At 47.9% G+C, this 18395-nt stretch overlaps 1 protein-coding gene across 1 annotated transcript in view; it reads left to right on the top strand.

Annotated features, from left to right (window-relative positions):
- LOC106574831 (vacuolar protein sorting-associated protein 8 homolog) overlaps positions 1-18395 on the top strand; it is a 157405-nt gene that overhangs the window by 32764 nt on the left and 106246 nt on the right. Inside the window, 4 exon segments of the mRNA XM_045698361.1 lie at positions 3462-3615; positions 7895-7954; positions 11263-11370; positions 11473-11553. Of these exon segments, the coding sequence (XP_045554317.1) occupies positions 3462-3615; positions 7895-7954; positions 11263-11370; positions 11473-11553 (403 nt within the window).

Raw genomic sequence — 18395 nt, 5'->3', positions numbered from 1 at the left:
GTCTATAACAGACTATAACAGGCCCAGTCTATAACAGACTATAACAGGCCCAGTCTATAACAGACTATAACAGGCCCAGTCTATAACAGACTATAACAGGCCCAGTCTATAACAGTCTATAACAGACTATAACAGGCCCAGTCTATAACAGGCCCAGTCTATAACAGACTATAACAGGCCCAGACTATAACAGGCCCAGTCTATAACAGACTATAACAGGCCCAGTCTATAACAGTCTATAACAGACTATAACAGGCCCAGTCTATAACAGACTATAACAGTCCCAGTCTATAACAGACTATAACAGGCCCCGTCTATAACAGACTATAACAGGCCCCATCTATAACAGACTATAGCAGGCCCAGACTATAACAGACTATAGCAGGCCCAGACTATAACAGACTATAGCAGGCCCAGACTATAACAGACTATAACAGGCCCAGTCTATAACAGACTATAACAGGCCCAGTCTATAACAGTCTATAATATTCCCAGTCTATAACAGACTATAACAGGCCCAGACTATAACAGACTATAACAGGCCCAGTCTATAACAGACTATAACAGGCCCAGTCTATAACAGACTATAACAGGCCCCGTCTATAACAGACTATAACAGGCCCCGTCTATAACAGGCCCCGTCTATAACAGACTATAACAGGCCCAGTCTATAACAGACTATAACAGGCCCAGTCTGTAACAGACTATAACAGGCCCAGTCTATAACAGACTATAACAGGCCCAGTCTATAACAGACTATAACAGGCCCAGTCTATAACAGACTATAACAGGCCCAGTCTATAACAGACTATAACAGTCCCAGTCTATAACAGACTATAGCAGGCCCAGTCTATAACAGACTATAGCAGGCCCAGTCTGTAACAGACTATAGCAGGCCCAGTCTGTAACAGACTATAGCAGGCCCAGTCTGTAACAGACTATAGCAGGCCCAGTCTGTAACAGACTATAGCAGGCCCAGTCTGTAACAGACTATAGCAGGCCCAGTCTGTAACAGACTATAGCAGGCCCAGTCTGTAACAGACTATAGCATGCCCAGTCTATAACGGACTATAACAGGCCCAGACTATAACTGACTATAACAGGCCCAGACTATAACGGACTATAACAGGCCCAGACTATAACGGACTATAACAGGCCCAGACTATAACGGACTATAACAGGCCCAGTCTATAACGGACTATAACAGGCCCAGACTATAACGGTCTATAGCAGGCCCCGTCTATAACGGACTATAGCAGGCCCAGTCTATAACAGACTATAACTGGCCCAGACTATAACGGACTATAACAGGCCCAGACTATATCAGGCCCAGACTCTAACGGACAATAGCAGGCCCAGACTATAACAGGCCCAGACATGTAAATGTTTTTATTCTACTTGGTGAAAGGTGGTTCAACGTGATGAAAGAGCAGTAGAGAGCTGCATCATCAGTCTACTGTTCAATAGGCCTAAATATTCACTAAATACATCAATGTTGAAGAAAACAGCATTAAATGTTCAAGATAAAAAAGGGTAACTGTACAGCGGGTTAGGTTAGGGTGGGGTTAGGGTTGTGTTAGGTTAGGGTGGGGTTAGGGTCGGGTGGGGTTAGGTTAGGGTGGGGTTAGGGTCGGGTGGGGTTAGGGTGAGGTTAGGGTCAGGTGAGGTTAGGGTCGGGTGGGGTTAGGGTGGGGTTAGGGTGCGTGGGGTTAGGTTAGGGTGGGGTTAAGGTGGGGTTAGGTTAGGGTGGGGTTAGGGTTGGGTGTGGGCGGTTGTGGACGGAATTCATCTCCCAGTGTCTGGTGGAAAGCAGACTGAACCAGGTTTTCCTCTGGGATGTTGTCTGTGTTTCACTCCATTACGTTTATTTGTTTATCCTGAACGATGACAAGCATACTCATAACATGATGCAGCCACCACTATGCTTTCAAATATGGAGAGGGGTACTCAGTAATGGCTTGTCTTGTTGTTGCAGTATTACATTAGTGCCTTGTTGTAAACAGCATCCATGTTGTCGACCCATCCTCAGTTTTCTCCTGTCACAGCCATTAAACTCTGGAACCATTTTAAAGTCACCATTGGCCTCATGGTGAAATCCCTGAGCACTTTCCTTCGTCTCCCGCAACTGAGTTAGGAGGGATGCCTGTATCTTGGTAGTGACACCATCCATAGTGTAATTAATAACTTCACCATGCTGAAAGGGATATTGAATGTCTGCTTTCCCCCCCCCCAAACAATCTACTTTGACATTATGGGGTATTGTGGGTAGGCTAGTGACAAAAACTTCTGAATGGAATCCATTTTAAATTCAGACTGTAACAACAGAATGTGGAGAAAGTCGAGGGGTGTGAATACTTTCTGAAGGCAGTGTGGCTGGTTTATTTTTGACCCTCACATTGTCTTCCTATTAGTTATACATTCAAGCACCCCTGTCACTATCTGTAACCACAGTCTAACAGTACATTATTTTAATGAGGTATTACAGGGAGTGTGTGTGTAATGAGGTATTACAGGGAGACAGAATGACCCCTGCTCAGTTAGACATTATTATACAAAGCTGTCTCTCTTATTCAGGTCAGATTAATGGAAATGGGGGAGAAGTACTTTTTCGTTTTTCTGGCTTCTCTAAGCTTGTGTCCCAAATGGCACCTTATTCCCTATAAAGTGCACTACATCTGACCAGGGCCCATAGGGTGCCATTTGGGACTAACAATTCTGTTCTGTACTGCATTTGTGTATGTCAGAATCTGAGGGCTTTAGGGGAAATAGGATATTCAATATTGTCATAATGAACCACAAACCTACTTTGTGACTGAAGTTATGTTATGTTTATTTTGTTAGTCTCTCTCTCCCCTCCTCTCTTTCCCCCCTCCCTCCTCTCTCTCCCCCTTCCCCCCTCCTCTCTCTCTTTCTCTCCCCCCTCCTCTCTCTCTCTCTCCCTCTATCTCTCTTTCTCTCCCCCTCCTCTCTCTCTCTCTCTCTCTCCCTCTGTCTCTCTTTCTCTCCCCCTCCTCCCTCCTGTCTCTCTCTCTCTCTCTCTCTCTCCCCTCTGTCTCTCTTTCTCTCCCCCTCCTCCCTCCTGTCTCTCTCTCTCTCTCTCTCTCCCTCTGTCTCTCTTTCTCTCCCCCTCCTCCCTCCTGTCTCTCTCTCTCCTCCCTCCTGTCTCACTCTCTCTCTGCCTCTCTCCCCCTCCTCTCTCTCTCCCCTCCCCCTCCTGTCTCTCTCTCTCTCTGCCTCTCTCCCCCTCCTGTCTCTCTGTCTCTCTCTCCCCCTTCCCCCTCCTCTCTCTCTGTCTCTCTCTCCCCCCTCCTCTCTCTCTCTCTCCCTCTGTCTCTCTTTCTCTCCCCCTCCTCCCTCCTGTCTCTCTCTCTCTCTCTCTCGCTCTCTCTCTCTCTCTCTCTCTCTCTCTCTCTCTCTCTCTCTCTCTCTCTCTCTCTCTCTCTCTCTCTCTCTGCGTGTAGGAGGTTGATGGGGATGCGTACATGTGAGTCTCGTTGTCTGTTCAGTGGCTCTAAGAGGGAGGTGTGTAATGTGGAGCCTCTTCTTACTGGCCCGGACCTGAAGGATCACCCCATCACACCGTACTCTCTACTGGCCATGGCCTCTCTTACTAAGGTAAACCCTATACCAGGTTTCCCCAACTGGCGCCAATTATTTAGCCCCACTAGTTTTCTGAGCCAAAAAATACAACTTATTTTTATTAAAATGTTTTATTGTTGGAGATAAAAAAAAAAAAATGTAAAAGCACCAGCAAATCAGCTCCAAATGATTTTAATTTTGGAAATCTGTTCCCTAGTATTCCTATACATTATAGAGAGGGATACACTGGGTGGCCAGTTTATTAGGTACACCACCCTGTTCACAAATGGATTGCTCCTACAGACAGTGAGTCATGTGGCTTGCTGTATAAAGCAGGCATCAAGGCATTCAGTTACTGTTGGATTGAACGTTAGAATGGTCAAAACGACCTAAGTGACTTGGAGCGTAGTAAGATCATTGGTTCCCCGGGCTCAGAAACGGACAGCCTCCTGGGCTTTCACGCACGACACTCTAGTGTTTACGGAGAATGGTGTGACAAACAAAACATCCAGTCAGCGGAAGTCCTGTGAGCGAAAACAGCTCGTTGATGAGAGGTTGAAGGAGAATGGTAAGAATCGTGGGAACTAACAGGCTTGCCACAAACAAGCAAATAATGGCATCTGAACGGCATCCCGGAAGGCACAACTCGTCGCTCCTTGTCACAGACGGGCTACTGCAGCAGACGACCACACGGGGTTCCACTCCTATCAGATAAACACCAGAAGAAGAGGCTCCAGTGGGAACGCCAGCGCACTGGACAATTAAGTAGTGGAAAAACATAGCCTGGTCTGATGAATGTTTCGTCATGCCGATGGCAGTCAGGATTTGGTATAAGCAGCCAAGGTTGATACCAATTGTTCTGGATGGGTTTACCTAATAAACTGGCCAGGGAGTGTACGTGATCGTATACAAAATGTAAGCAAGGTTTGAAATTATTATGTTTAAGTCAAATGTTATATCTGTTTGGGCTTCTTGCGGTCAATTTGCAGTCTACAAATGATTTGTAATTCTGTTCCGGCCCCCTGACCGTCCGCTCCAGAAAAACTATCCCTGCAGCTGAGTCTGGTTGATGATCCTGTCCTATACACCCTACACCCTACACACTACACACTACACCCTACACACTACACACACTACACACACTACACCCTACACACTACACCCTACACACTACACCCTACACCCTACACACTACACACACTACACACACCCTACACACCCTACACCCACTACACACTACACACTACACACCCTACACACTACACACTACACACACTACACACACTACACCCTACACACTACACACTACACACTACACACACTACACCCTACACACTACACACTACACCCTACACACTACACACACCCTACACACCCTACACACACTACACCCACTACACACTACACACCCTACACCCTACACACACTACACCCTACACACACTACACACACTACACACCCTACACTCTACACCCTACACACACTACACCCTACACACACTACACACTACACCCTACACACACTACACCCTACACACACTACACCGTACACCCTACACACACACTACACCCTACACACACTACACCCTACACACACTACACCCTACACACACTACACACTACACCCTACACACACTACACCCTACACACACTACACCCTACACACCCTACACCCTACACACACACTACACACTACACCCTCTACACACTACACCCTACACACACTACACACTACACCCTACACACACTACACCCTACACACTACACCCTACACCCTACACACTACACCCGACACACTACACCCTACAGTCTGTTCTATACTGGGTGTCTTTCACACCCTACAGTCTGTTCTATACTGGGTGTCTTTCACACCCTACAGTCTGTTCTATACTGGGTGATACATGTCTTTCACACCCTACAGTCTGTTCTATACTGGGTGACACATGTCTTTCACACCCTACAGTCTGTTCTATACTGGGTGATACATGACATTCACACCCTACAGTCTGTTCTATACTGGGTGATACATGTCTTTCACACCCTACAGTCTGTTCTATACTGGGTGATACATGTCTTTCACACCCTACAGTCTGTTCTATACTGGGTGATACATGTCTTTCACACCCTACAGTCTGTTCTATACTGGGTGACACATGTCTTTCACACCCTACAGTCTGTTCTATACTGGGTGATACATGTCATTCACACCCTACAGTCTGTTCTATACTGGGTGATACATGTCTTTCACACCCTACAGTCTGTTCTATACTGGGTGATACATGTCTTTCACACCCTACAGTCTGTTCTATACTGGGTGATACATGACATTCACACCCTACAGTCTGTTCTATACTGGGTGATACATGTCTTTCACACCCTACAGTCTGTTCTATACTGGGTGATACATGACATTCACACCCTACAGTCTGTTCTATACTGGGTGATACATGACATTCACACCCTACAGTCTGTTCTATACTGGGTGATACATGTCATTCACACCCTACAGTCTGTTCTATACTGGGTGATACATGACATTCACACCCTACAGTCTGTTCTATACTGGGTGATACATGACATTCACACCCTACAGTCTGTTCTATACTGGGTGATACATGACATTCACACCCTACAGTCTGTTCTATACTGGGTGATACATGACATTCACACCCTACAGTCTGTTCTATACTGGGTGATACATGTCTTTCACACCCTACAGTCTGTTCTATACTGGGTGATACATGACATTCACACCCTACAGTCTGTTCTATACTGGGTGATACATGTCTTTCACACCCTACAGTCTGTTCTATACTGGGTGATACATGACATTCACACCCTACAGTCTTTTCTATACTGGGTGATACATGACATTCACACCCTACAGTCTGTTCTATACTGGGTGATACATGACATTCACACCCTACAGTCTGTTCTATACTGGGTGATACATGACATTCACACCCTACAGTCTGTTCTATACTGGGTGACACATGACATTCACACCCTACAGTCTGTTCTATACTGGGTGATACATGACATTCACACCCTACAGTCTGTTCTATACTGGGTGACACATGACATTCACACCCTACAGTCTGTTCTATACTGGGTGATACATGTCTTTCACACCCTACAGTCTGTTCTATACTGGGTGATACATGTCTTTCACACCCTACAGTCTGTTCTATACTGGGTGACACATGACATTCACACCCTACAGTCTGTTCTATACTGGGTGACACATGACATTCACACCCTACAGTCTGTTCTATACTGGGTGATACATGACATTCACACCCTACAGTCTGTTCTATACTGGGTGATACATGACATTCACACCCTACAGTCTGTTCTATACTGGGTGATACATGACATTCACACCCTACAGTCTGTTCTATACTGGGTGATACATGACATTCACACCCTACAGTCTGTTCTATACTGGGTGATACATGACATTCACACCCTACAGTCTGTTCTATACTGGGTGATACATGTCTTTCACACCCTACAGTCTGTTCTATACTGGGTGATACATGACATTCACACCCTACAGTCTGTTCTATACTGGGTGATACATGACATTCACACCCTACAGTCTGTTCTATACTGGGTGATACATGTCATTCACACCCTACAGTCTGTTCTATACTGGGTGATACATGACATTCACACCCTACAGTCTGTTCTATACTGGGTGATACATGTCTTTCACACCCTACAGTCTGTTCTATACTGGGTGATACATGACATTCACACCCTACAGTCTGTTCTATACTGGGTGATACATGACATTCACACCCTACAGTCTGTTCTATACTGGGTGATACATGTCATTCACACCCTACAGTCTGTTCTATACTGGGTGATACATGACATTCACACCCTACAGTCTGTTCTATACTGGGTGATACATGACATTCACACCCTACAGTCTGTTCTATACTGGGTGATACATGACATTCACACCCTACAGTCTGTTCTATACTGGGTGATACATGACATTCACACCCTACAGTCTGTTCTATACTGGGTGATACATGTCTTTCACACCCTACAGTCTGTTCTATACTGGGTGATACATGACATTCACACCCTACAGTCTGTTCTATACTGGGTGATACATGACATTCACACCCTACAGTCTGTTCTACACTGGGTGATACATGTCTTTCACACCCTACAGTCTGTTCTATACTGGGTGATACATGACATTCACACCCTACAGTTAACAGTAACTATGTCATTGTTATTTTTGTCTTGCTCTTCAGTTCCACTGAGAATATTTGTCAACACGATGTTGTTCCTTTCAGATTCTAGTGATCGGACTGAAGCCTTCTCTCAAAGTGTGGATGACATTTCCCTATGGCAAGGTACCCCTTCTCTCATCTAGGCCTTTCCCCCTCTCCCTCACAACCCTTTCTCTGTCTCGTTATCCTTCTCTGACCTCTCTTCCCCCTCTCCCTCACAACCCTTTCTCTGTCTCGTTATCCTTCTCTGACCTCTCTTCCCCCTCTCCCTCACAACCCTTTCTCTGTCTCGTTATCCTTCTCTGACCTCTCTTCCCCCTCTCCCTCACAACCCTTTCTCTGTGTCGTTATCCTTCTCTGACCTCTCTTCCCCCTCTCCCTCACAACCCTTTCTCTGTCTCGTTATCCTTCTCTGACCTCTCTTCCCCCTCTCCCTCACAACCCTTTCTCTGTGTCGTTATCCTTCTCTGACCTCTCTTCCCCCTCTCCCCTCACAACCCTTTCTCTGTGTCGTTATCCTTCTCTGACCTCTCTTCCCCCTCTCCCTCACAACCCTTTCTCTGTCTCGTTATCCTTCTCTGACCTCTCTTCCCCCTCTCCCTCACAACCCTTTCTCTGTCTCGTTATCCTTCTCTGACCTCTCTTCCCCCTCTCCCTCACAACCCTTTCTCTGTGTCGTTATCCTTCTCTGACCTCTCTTCCCCCTCTCCCTCACAACCCTTTCTCTGTCTCGTTATCCTTCTCTGACCTCTCTTCCCCCTCTCCCTCACAACCCTTTCTCTGTGTCGTTATCCTTGAATGTCACAAACATAACATGCCTAGTTGCTAGGAACAGAACAGGAGATTGGAGGCTGGGGGAACACAATAGACACTGTCTGGCTAGGAACAGAACAGGAGATTGGAGGCTGGGGGGGAACACAATAGACGCTGCCTGGCTAGGAACAGAACAGGAGATTGGAGGCTGGGGGAACACAATAGACACTGTCTGGCTAGGAACAGAACAGGAGATTGGAGGCTGGGGGGGAACACAATAGACGCTGCCTGGCTAGGAACAGAACAGGAGATTGGAGGCTGGGGGGACACAATAGACGCTGCCTGGCTAGGAACAGAACAGGAGATTGGAGGCTGGGGGGACACAATAGACGCTGCCTGGCTAGGAACAGAACAGGAGATTGGAGGCTGGGAGGGAACACAATAGACGCTGTCTGGCTAGGAACAGAACAGGAGATTGGAGGCTGGGAGGGAACACAATAGACGCTGCCTGGCTAGGAACAGAACAGGAGATTGGAGGCTGGGGGGAACACAATAGACGCTGCCTGGCTAGGAACAGAACAGGAGATTGGAGGCTGGGGGGAACACAATAGACGCTGTCTGGCTAGGAACAGAAAAGGAGATTGGAGGCTGGGGGGACACAATAGACGCTGCCTGGCTAGGAACAGAACAGAAGATTGGAGGCTGGGGGGACACAATAGACTCTGCCTGGCTAGGAACAGAACAGGAGATTGGAGGCTGGGGGGACACAATAGACGCTGTCTGGCTAGGAACAGAACAGGAGATTGGAGGCTGGGGGGGGGAACACAATAGACGCTGCCTGGCTAGGAACAGAACAGAAGATTGGAGGCTGGGGGGACACAATAGACTCTGCCTGGCTAGGAACAGAACAGGAGATTGGAGGCTGGGGGGACACAATAGACGCTGCCTGGCTAGGAACAGAACAGGAGATTGGAGGCTGGGGGGGAACACAATAGACGCTGCCTGGCTAGGAACAGAACAGGAGATTGGAGGCTGGGGGGGACACAATAGACGCTGCCTGGCTAGGAACAGAACAGGAGATTGGAGGCTGGGGGGACACAATAGACGCTGCCTGTCTAGGAACAGAACAGGAGATTGGAGGCTGGGGGGACACAATAGACGCTGCCTGGCTAGGAACAGAACAGGAGATTGGAGGCTGGGGGGACACAATAGACGCTGCCTGGCTAGGAACAGAACAGGAGATTGGAGGCTGGGGGGACACAATAGACGCTGCCTGGCTAGGAACAGAACAGGAGATTGGAGGCTGGGGGGACACAATAGACGCTGTCTGGCTAGGAACAGAACAGGAGATTGGAGGCTGGGGGAACACAATAGACGCTGCCTGGCTAGGAACAGAACAGGAGATTGGAGGCTGGGGGAGGGAACACAATAGACGCTGCCTGGCTAGGAACAGAAAAGGAGATTGGAGGCTGGGGGGAACACAATAGACGCTGCCTGGCTAGGAACAGAACAGGAGATTGGAGGCTGGGAGGACACAATAGACGCTGCCTGGCTAGGAACAGAACAGGAGATTGGAGGCTGGGGGGACACAATAGACGCTGTCTGGCTAGGAACAGAACAGGAGATTGGAGGCTGGGGGGACACAATAGACGCTGCCTGGCTAGGAACAGAACAGGAGATTAGAGGCTGGGGGGAACACAATAGACGCTGCCTGGCTAGGAACAGAACAGGAGATTGGAGGCTGGGGGGACACAATAGACGCTGCCTGGCTAGGAACAGAACAGGAGATTGGAGGCTGGGGGGGAACACAATAGACGCTGCCTGGCTAGGAACAGAACAGGAGATTGGAGGCTGGGGGGACACAATAGACGCTGCCTGGCTAGGAACAGAACAGGAGTTTGGAGGCTGGGGGGACACAATAGACGCTGCCTGGCTAGGAACAGAACAGGAGAATGGAGGCTGGGGGGGGAACACAATAGACGCTGCCTGGCTAGGAACAGAACAGGAGATTGGAGGCTGGGGGGACACAATAGACGCTGCCTGGCTAGGAACAGAACAGGACAAAGGCCCTGTAATTTCTATTCATTGTATAAAGATTCAGCTATTTGCTGAACTGATTAAAGTACATCAGTCTTCATCATACACTGCGGTTGTGCCAGTAATAAGGTTTTGTTCACATACAGCAGGCAGAGAGAATATAAAGGACGCTGATTTTGTAAAGGCTGGAGGACATTGTTGGAGAACCCATTTGTTCAAACAAACCCTTGGTCCTAAGCCCTGGCCCCTGGCCCCTAGGCACTCGTCTTGGATCTTTGTATGAGGGTTATTTACCTCATCCACCAGCAGTCTGTAGCACCCACCTCGCTGATACACACTACACCCTGGTAACCATTTATACACCACAGTACTCACCCTGCGTTGGCTGTCCTATTGGAAGGGCTAGAAATGGCACCCTGCTCTAAAGTAGTGCACTATAAAGGGACTAGGGTGTCATTTGCCCTGCTCTAAAGTAGTGCACTATAAAGGGACTAGGGTGTTATTTGCCCTGGTCTAAAGTAGTGCACTATAAAGGGACTAGGGTGTCATTTGCCCTGGTCTAAAGTAGTGCACTATAAAGGGAATAGGGTGCCATTTGGGACACAGATATGAATAAGACCTGTCTAATGTTGTTGTTGCAGACGGACCCGACCAGTGTTCCCCAGCTAGCCTGGCAGTTTGTCCCCGTTCAGAAGGTGGTCAACCCTGTCCTGGCATTCTGCAGAGGAGACACCATACACTTCCTGCTGGTAACACCTCACTTCCTGTTTACTTCCTGCTTACCATTATTCCTTGTTTAGTAAACAATAACAATAGACTGTCCTGTTGATTGACTGACTGTTTGTGTCCAGGTGAAGAAGGATGAGACCGGAACCATCCATGTCATCAAGCAAAGACAGCTGCAGCTGAACTGTGACATCATCAGTCTGAATGTAAGTGTCGCATGATGTCACTTCAGGATCTGTTTTACTTTACAGGCCACATCTCTTGTTTTTTTAACGCCCTTCTCCGTTCCTTCCTCTGATCCTAACTGAATGGGCGTGTTTAACGTTGCAGTTGACTTTACATGTTTAGTCGAGACTGACTGATGTACAAATCACCTTGCATTATAAATAACTACTCAGTATTATTTGTAGATCAGTCAGACAGTCACAATTTACCCATGATCGCCTTGTTCTGTCGCGCTTTCTGTCTCTGGCTCTGCCTTTCTGTTATTATCCCTCTCCTTCACCTCCTGCCTCTCTGTTATTATCCCTCTCCTTCACCTCCTGCCTCTCTGTTATTATCCCTCTCCTTCACCTCCTGCCTCTCTGTTATTATCCCTCTCCTTCACCTCCTGTCTCTCTGTTATTATCCCTCTCCTTCACCTCCTGCCTCTCTGTTATTATCCCTCTCCTTCACCTCCTGTCTCTCTGTTATTATCCCTCTCCTTCACCTCCTGCCTCTCTGTTATTATCCCTCTCCTTCACCTCCTGCCTCTCTGTTATTATCCCTCTCCTTCACCTCCTGCCTCTCTGTTATTATCCCTCTCCTTCACCTCCTGCCTCTCTGTTATTATCCCTCTCCTTCACCTCCTGCCTCTCTGTTATTATCCTTCTCCTTCACCTCCTGCCTCTCTGTTATTATCCCTCTCCTTCACCTCCTGTCTCTCTGTTATTATCCCTCTCCTTCACCTCCTGCCTCTCTGTTATTATCCCTCTCCTTCACCTCCTGCCTCTCTGTTATTATCCCTCTCCTTCACCTCCTGTCTCTCTGTTATTATCCCTCTCCTTCACCTCCTGTCTCTCTGTTATTATCCCTCTCCTTCACCTCCTGTCTCTCTGTTATTATCCCTCTCCTTCACCTCCTGTCTCTCTGTTATTATCCCTCTCCTTCACCTCCTGCCTCTCTGTTATTATCCCTCTCCTTCACCTCCTGCCTCTCTGTTATTATCCTTCTCCTTCACCTCCTGCCTCTCTGTTATTATCCCTCTCCTTCACCTCCTGTCTCTCTGTTATTATCCTTCTCCTTCACCTCCTGCCTCTCTGTTATTATCCCTCTCCTTCACCTCCTGCCTCTCTGTTATTATCCCTCTCCTTCACCTCCTGCCTCTCTGTTATTATACCTCTCCTTCACCTCCTGTCTCTGTTATTATCCCTCTCCTTCACCTCCTGTCTCTCTGTTATTATCCTTCTCCTTCACCTCCTGCCTCTCTGTTATTATCCTTCTCCTTCACCTCCTGTCTCTGTTATTATCCCTCTCCTTCACCCCCCTGTCTCTCTGTTATTATCCCTCTCCTTCACCCTGCCTCTCTGTTATTATCCCTCTCCTTCACCTCCTGCCTCTCTGTTATTATCCCTCTCCTTCACCTCCTGCCTCTCTGTTATTATCCCTCTCCTTCACCTCCTGCCTCTCTGTTATTATCCCTCTCCTTCACCTCCTGTCTCTCTGTTATTATCCTTCTCCTTCACCTCCTGTCTCTCTGTTATTATCCCTCTCCTTCACCTCCTGTCTCTCTGTTATTATCCCTCTCCTTCACCTCCTGTCTCTCTGTTATTATCCCTCTCCTTCACCTCCTGCCTCTCTGTTATTATCCCTCTCCTTCACCTCCTGCCTCTCTGTTATTATCCTTCTCCTTCACCTCCTGTCTCTCTGTTATTATCCCTCTCCTTCACCTCCTGCCTCTCTGTTATTATCCCTCTCCTTCACCTCCTGTCTCTCTGTTATTATCCCTCTCCTTCACCCTGCCTCTCTGTTATTATCCCTCTCCTTCACCTCCTGTCTCTCTGTTATTATCCTTCTCCTTCACCTCCTGCCTCTCTGTTATTATCCTTCTCCTTCACCTCCTGCCTCTCTGTTATTATCCCTCTCCTTCACCTCCTGCCTCTCTGTTATTATCCCTCTCCTTCACCTCCTGCCTCTCTGTTATTATCCCTCTCCTTCACCTCCTGTCTCTCTGTTATTATCCCTCTCCTTCACCTCCTGTCTCTCTGTTATTATCCCTCTCCTTCACCTCCTGCCTCTCTGTTATTATCCCTCTCCTTCACCTCCTGTCTCTCTGTTATTATCCCTCTCCTTCACCCCTGCCTCTCTGTTATTATCCCTCTCCTTCACCTCCTGTCTCTCTGTTATTATCCCTCTCCTTCACCTCCTGCCTCTCTGTTATTATCCCTCTCCTCCTGCCTCTCTGTTATTATCCCTCTCCTTCACCCCCTGCCTCTCTGTTATTATCCCTCTCCTTCACCTCCTGCCTCTCTGTTATTATCCCTCTCCTTCACCTCCTGTCTCTCTGTTATTATCCTTCTCCTTCACCTCCTGCCTCTCTGTTATTATCCCTCTCCTTCACCTCCTGCCTCTCTGTTATTATACCTCTCCTTCACCTCCTGTCTCTTTATTATCCCTCTCCTTCACCTCCTGTCTCTCTGTTATTATCCCTCTCCTTCACCTCCTGCCTCTCTGTTATTATCCCTCTCCTTCACCTCCTGCCTCTCTGTTATTATCCCTCTCCTTCACCTCCTGCCTCTCTGTTATTATCCCTCTCCTTCACCTCCTGTCTCTCTGTTATTATCCCTCTCCTTCACCTCCTGTCTCTCTGTTATTATCCCTCTCCTTCACCTCCTGTCTCTCTGTTATTATCCCTCTCCTTCACCTCCTGCCTCTCTGTTATTATCCCTCTCCTTCACCTCCTGCCTCTTGTTATTATCCCTCTCCTTCACCTCCTGCCTCTCTGTTATTATCCCTCTCCTTCACCTCCTGCCTCTCTGTTATTATCCTTCTCCTTCACCTCCTGCCTCTCTGTTATTATCCCTCTCCTTCACCTCCTGCCTCTCTGTTATTATACCTCTCCTTCACCTCCTGTCTCTGTTATTATCCCTCTCCTTCACCTCCTGCCTCTCTGTTATTATCCCTCTCCTTCACCCCCTGTCTCTGTTATTATCCTTCTCCTTCACCTCCTGTCTCTCTGTTATTATCCCTCTCCTTCACCTCCTGCCTCTCTGTTATTATCCTTCTCCTTCACCTCCTGTCTCTCTGTTATTATCCCTCTCCTTCACCCCCTGTCTCTCTGTTATTATCCCTCTCCTTCACCTCCTGTCTCTCTGTTATTATCCTTCTCCTTCACCTCCTGCCTCTCTGTTATTATCCTTCTCCTTCACCCCCTGTCTCTCTGTTATTATCCCTCTCCTTCACCTCCTGCCTCTCTGTTATTATCCCTCTCCTTCACCTCCTGCCTCTCTGTTATTATCCCTCTCCTTCACCTCCTGCCTCTCTGTTATTATCCCTCTCCTTCACCTCCTGCCTCTCTGTTATTATCCCTCTCCTTCACCTCCTGCCTCTCTGTTATTATCCTTCTCCTTCACCTCCTGTCTCTCTGTTATTATCCCTCTCCTTCACCTCCTGTCTCTCTGTTATTATCCCTCTCCTTCACCTCCTGTCTCTCTGTTATTATCCCTCTCCTTCACCTCCTGCCTCTCTGTTATTATCCCTCTCCTTCACCTCCTGCCTCTCTGTTATTATCCTTCTCCTTCACCTCCTGTCTCTCTGTTATTATCCCTCTCCTTCACCTCCTGCCTCTCTGTTATTATCCCTCTCCTTCACCTCCTGTCTCTCTGTTATTATCCCTCTCCTTCACCCTGCCTCTCTGTTATTATCCCTCTCCTTCACCTCCTGTCTCTCTGTTATTATCCCTCTCCTTCACCTCCTGCCTCTCTGTTATTATCCTTCTCCTTCACCTCCTGCCTCTCTGTTATTATCCCTCTCCTTCACCTCCTGCCTCTCTGTTATTATCCCTCTCCTTCACCTCCTGCCTCTCTGTTATTATCCCTCTCCTTCACCTCCTGTCTCTCTGTTATTATCCCTCTCCTTCACCTCCTGTCTCTCTGTTATTATCCCTCTCCTTCACCTCCTGCCTCTCTGTTATTATCCCTCTCCTTCGCCTCCTGTCTCTCTGTTATTATCCCTCTCCTTCACCCCTGCCTCTCTGTTATTATCCCTCTCCTTCACCTCCTGCCTCTCTGTTATTATCCCTCTCCTTCACCTCCTGTCTCTCTGTTATTATCCTTCTCCTTCACCTCCTGCCTCTCTGTTATTATCCCTCTCCTTCACCTCCTGTCTCTCTGTTATTATCCCTCTCCTTCACCTCCTGCCTCTCTGTTATTATCCCTCTCCTTCACCTCCTGCCTCTCTGTTATTATCCCTCTCCTTCACCTCCTGCCTCTCTGTTATTATCCCTTCTCCTTCACCTCCTGCCTCTCTGTTATTATCCCTCTCCTTCACCTCCTGCCTCTCTGTTATTATCCCTCTCCTTCACCTCCTGCCTCTCTGTTATTATCCCTCTCCTTCACCCTGCCTCTCTGTTATTATCCCTCTCCTTCACCTCCTGTCTCTCTGTTATTATCCCTCTCCTTCACCTCCTGCCTCTCTGTTATTATCCCTCTCCTTCACCTCCTGCCTCTCTGTTATTATCCCTCTCCTTCACCTCCTGCCTCTCTGTTATTATCCCTTCTCCTTCACCTCCTGCCTCTCTGTTATTATCCTTCTCCTTCACCTCCTGCCTCTCTGTTATTATCCCTCTCCTTCACCTCCTGCCTCTCTGTTATTATCCCTCTCCTTCACCTCCTGTCTCTCTGTTATTATCCCTCTCCTTCACCTCCTGCCTCTCTGTTATTATCCCTCTCCTTCACCTCCTGCCTCTCTGTTATTATCCTTCTCCTTCACCTCCTGTCTCTCTGTTATTATCCCTCTCCTTCACCTCCTGCCTCTCTGTTATTATCCTTCTCCTTCACCTCCTGTCTCTCTGTTATTATCCCTCTCCTTCACCCCCTGTCTCTCTGTTATTATCCCTCTCCTTCACCTCCTGTCTCTCTGTTATTATCCTTCTCCTTCACCTCCTGCCTCTCTGTTATTATCCTTCTCCTTCACCTCCTGTCTCTGTTATTATCCCTCTCCTTCACCCCCTGTCTCTCTGTTATTATCCCTCTCCTTCACCCTGCCTCTCTGTTATTATCCCTCTCCTTCACCTCCTGCCTCTCTGTTATTATCCCTCTCCTTCACCTCCTGCCTCTCTGTTATTATCCCTCTCCTTCACCTCCTGCCTCTCTGTTATTATCCCTCTCCTTCACCTCCTGTCTCTCTGTTATTATCCTTCTCCTTCACCTCCTGTCTCTCTGTTATTATCCCTCTCCTTCACCTCCTGTCTCTCTGTTATTATCCCTCTCCTTCACCTCCTGTCTCTCTGTTATTATCCCTCTCCTTCACCTCCTGCCTCTCTGTTATTATCCCTCTCCTTCACCGCCTGCCTCTCTGTTATTATCCTTCTCCTTCACCTCCTGTCTCTCTGTTATTATCCCTCTCCTTCACCTCCTGCCTCTCTGTTATTATCCCTCTCCTTCACCTCCTGTCTCTCTGTTATTATCCCTCTCCTTCACCCTGCCTCTCTGTTATTATCCCTCTCCTTCACCTCCTGTCTCTCTGTTATTATCCTTCTCCTTCACCTCCTGCCTCTCTGTTATTATCCTTCTCCTTCACCTCCTGCCTCTCTGTTATTATCCCTCTCCTTCACCTCCTGCCTCTCTGTTATTATCCCTCTCCTTCACCTCCTGCCTCTCTGTTATTATCCCTCTCCTTCACCTCCTGTCTCTCTGTTATTATCCCTCTCCTTCACCTCCTGTCTCTCTGTTATTATCCCTCTCCTTCACCTCCTGTCTCTCTGTTATTATCCCTCTCCTTCGCCTCCTGTCTCTCTGTTATTATCCCTCTCCTTCACCCTGCCTCTCTGTTATTATCCCTCTCCTTCACCTCCTGCCTCTCTGTTATTATCCCTCTCCTTCACCTCCTGTCTCTCTGTTATTATCCTTCTCCTTCACCTCCTGTCTCTCTGTTATTATCCCTCTCCTTCACCTCCTGCCTCTCTGTTATTATCCCTCTCCTTCACCTCCTGTCTCTCTGTTATTATCCCTCTCCTTCACCTCCTGCCTCTCTGTTATTATCCCTCTCCTTCACCGCCTGCCTCTCTGTTATTATCCTTCTCCTTCACCTCCTGTCTCTCTGTTATTATCCCTCTCCTTCACCTCCTGCCTCTCTGTTATTATCCCTCTCCTTCACCTCCTGCCTCTCTGTTATTATCCCTCTCCTTCACCTCCTGCCTCTCTGTTATTATCCCTCTCCTTCACCTCCTGTCTCTCTGTTATTATCCTTCTCCTTCACCTCCTGCCTCTCTGTTATTATCCTTCTCCTTCACCTCCTGCCTCTCTGTTATTATCCCTCTCCTTCACCTCCTGCCTCTCTGTTATTATCCCTTCTCCTTCACCTCCTGCCTCTCTGTTATTATCCCTCTCCTTCACCTCCTGTCTCTCTGTTATTATCCCTCTCCTTCACCTCCTGCCTCTCTGTTATTATCCCTCTCCTTCACCTCCTGCCTCTCTGTTATTATCCCTCTCCTTCACCTCCTGTCTCTCTGTTATTATCCCTCTCCTTCACCTCCTGCCTCTCTGTTATTATCCCTCTCCTTCACCTCCTGTCTCTCTGTTATTATCCCTCTCCTTCACCTCCTGCCTCTCTGTTATTATCCCTCTCCTTCACCTCCTGCCTCTCTGTTATTATCCCTCTCCTCCCTGCCTCTCTGTTATTATCCCTCTCCTTCACCCCCTGCCTCTCTGTTATTATCCCTCTCCTTCACCTCCTGCCTCTCTGTTATTATCCCTCTCCTTCACCTCCTGTCTCTCTGTTATTATCCTTCTCCTTCACCTCCTGCCTCTCTGTTATTATCCTTCTCCTTCACCTCCTGCCTCTCTGTTAT

This window comes from Salmo salar, chromosome ssa16 (genome assembly GCF_905237065.1).
Source record: "Salmo salar chromosome ssa16, Ssal_v3.1, whole genome shotgun sequence".
In the NCBI taxonomy this organism is placed as follows: domain Eukaryota; kingdom Metazoa; phylum Chordata; class Actinopteri; order Salmoniformes; family Salmonidae; genus Salmo; species Salmo salar.
Note: the sequence above shows the minus strand (reverse complement) of the source record. Positions and strands in the feature narration are given on the sequence as shown.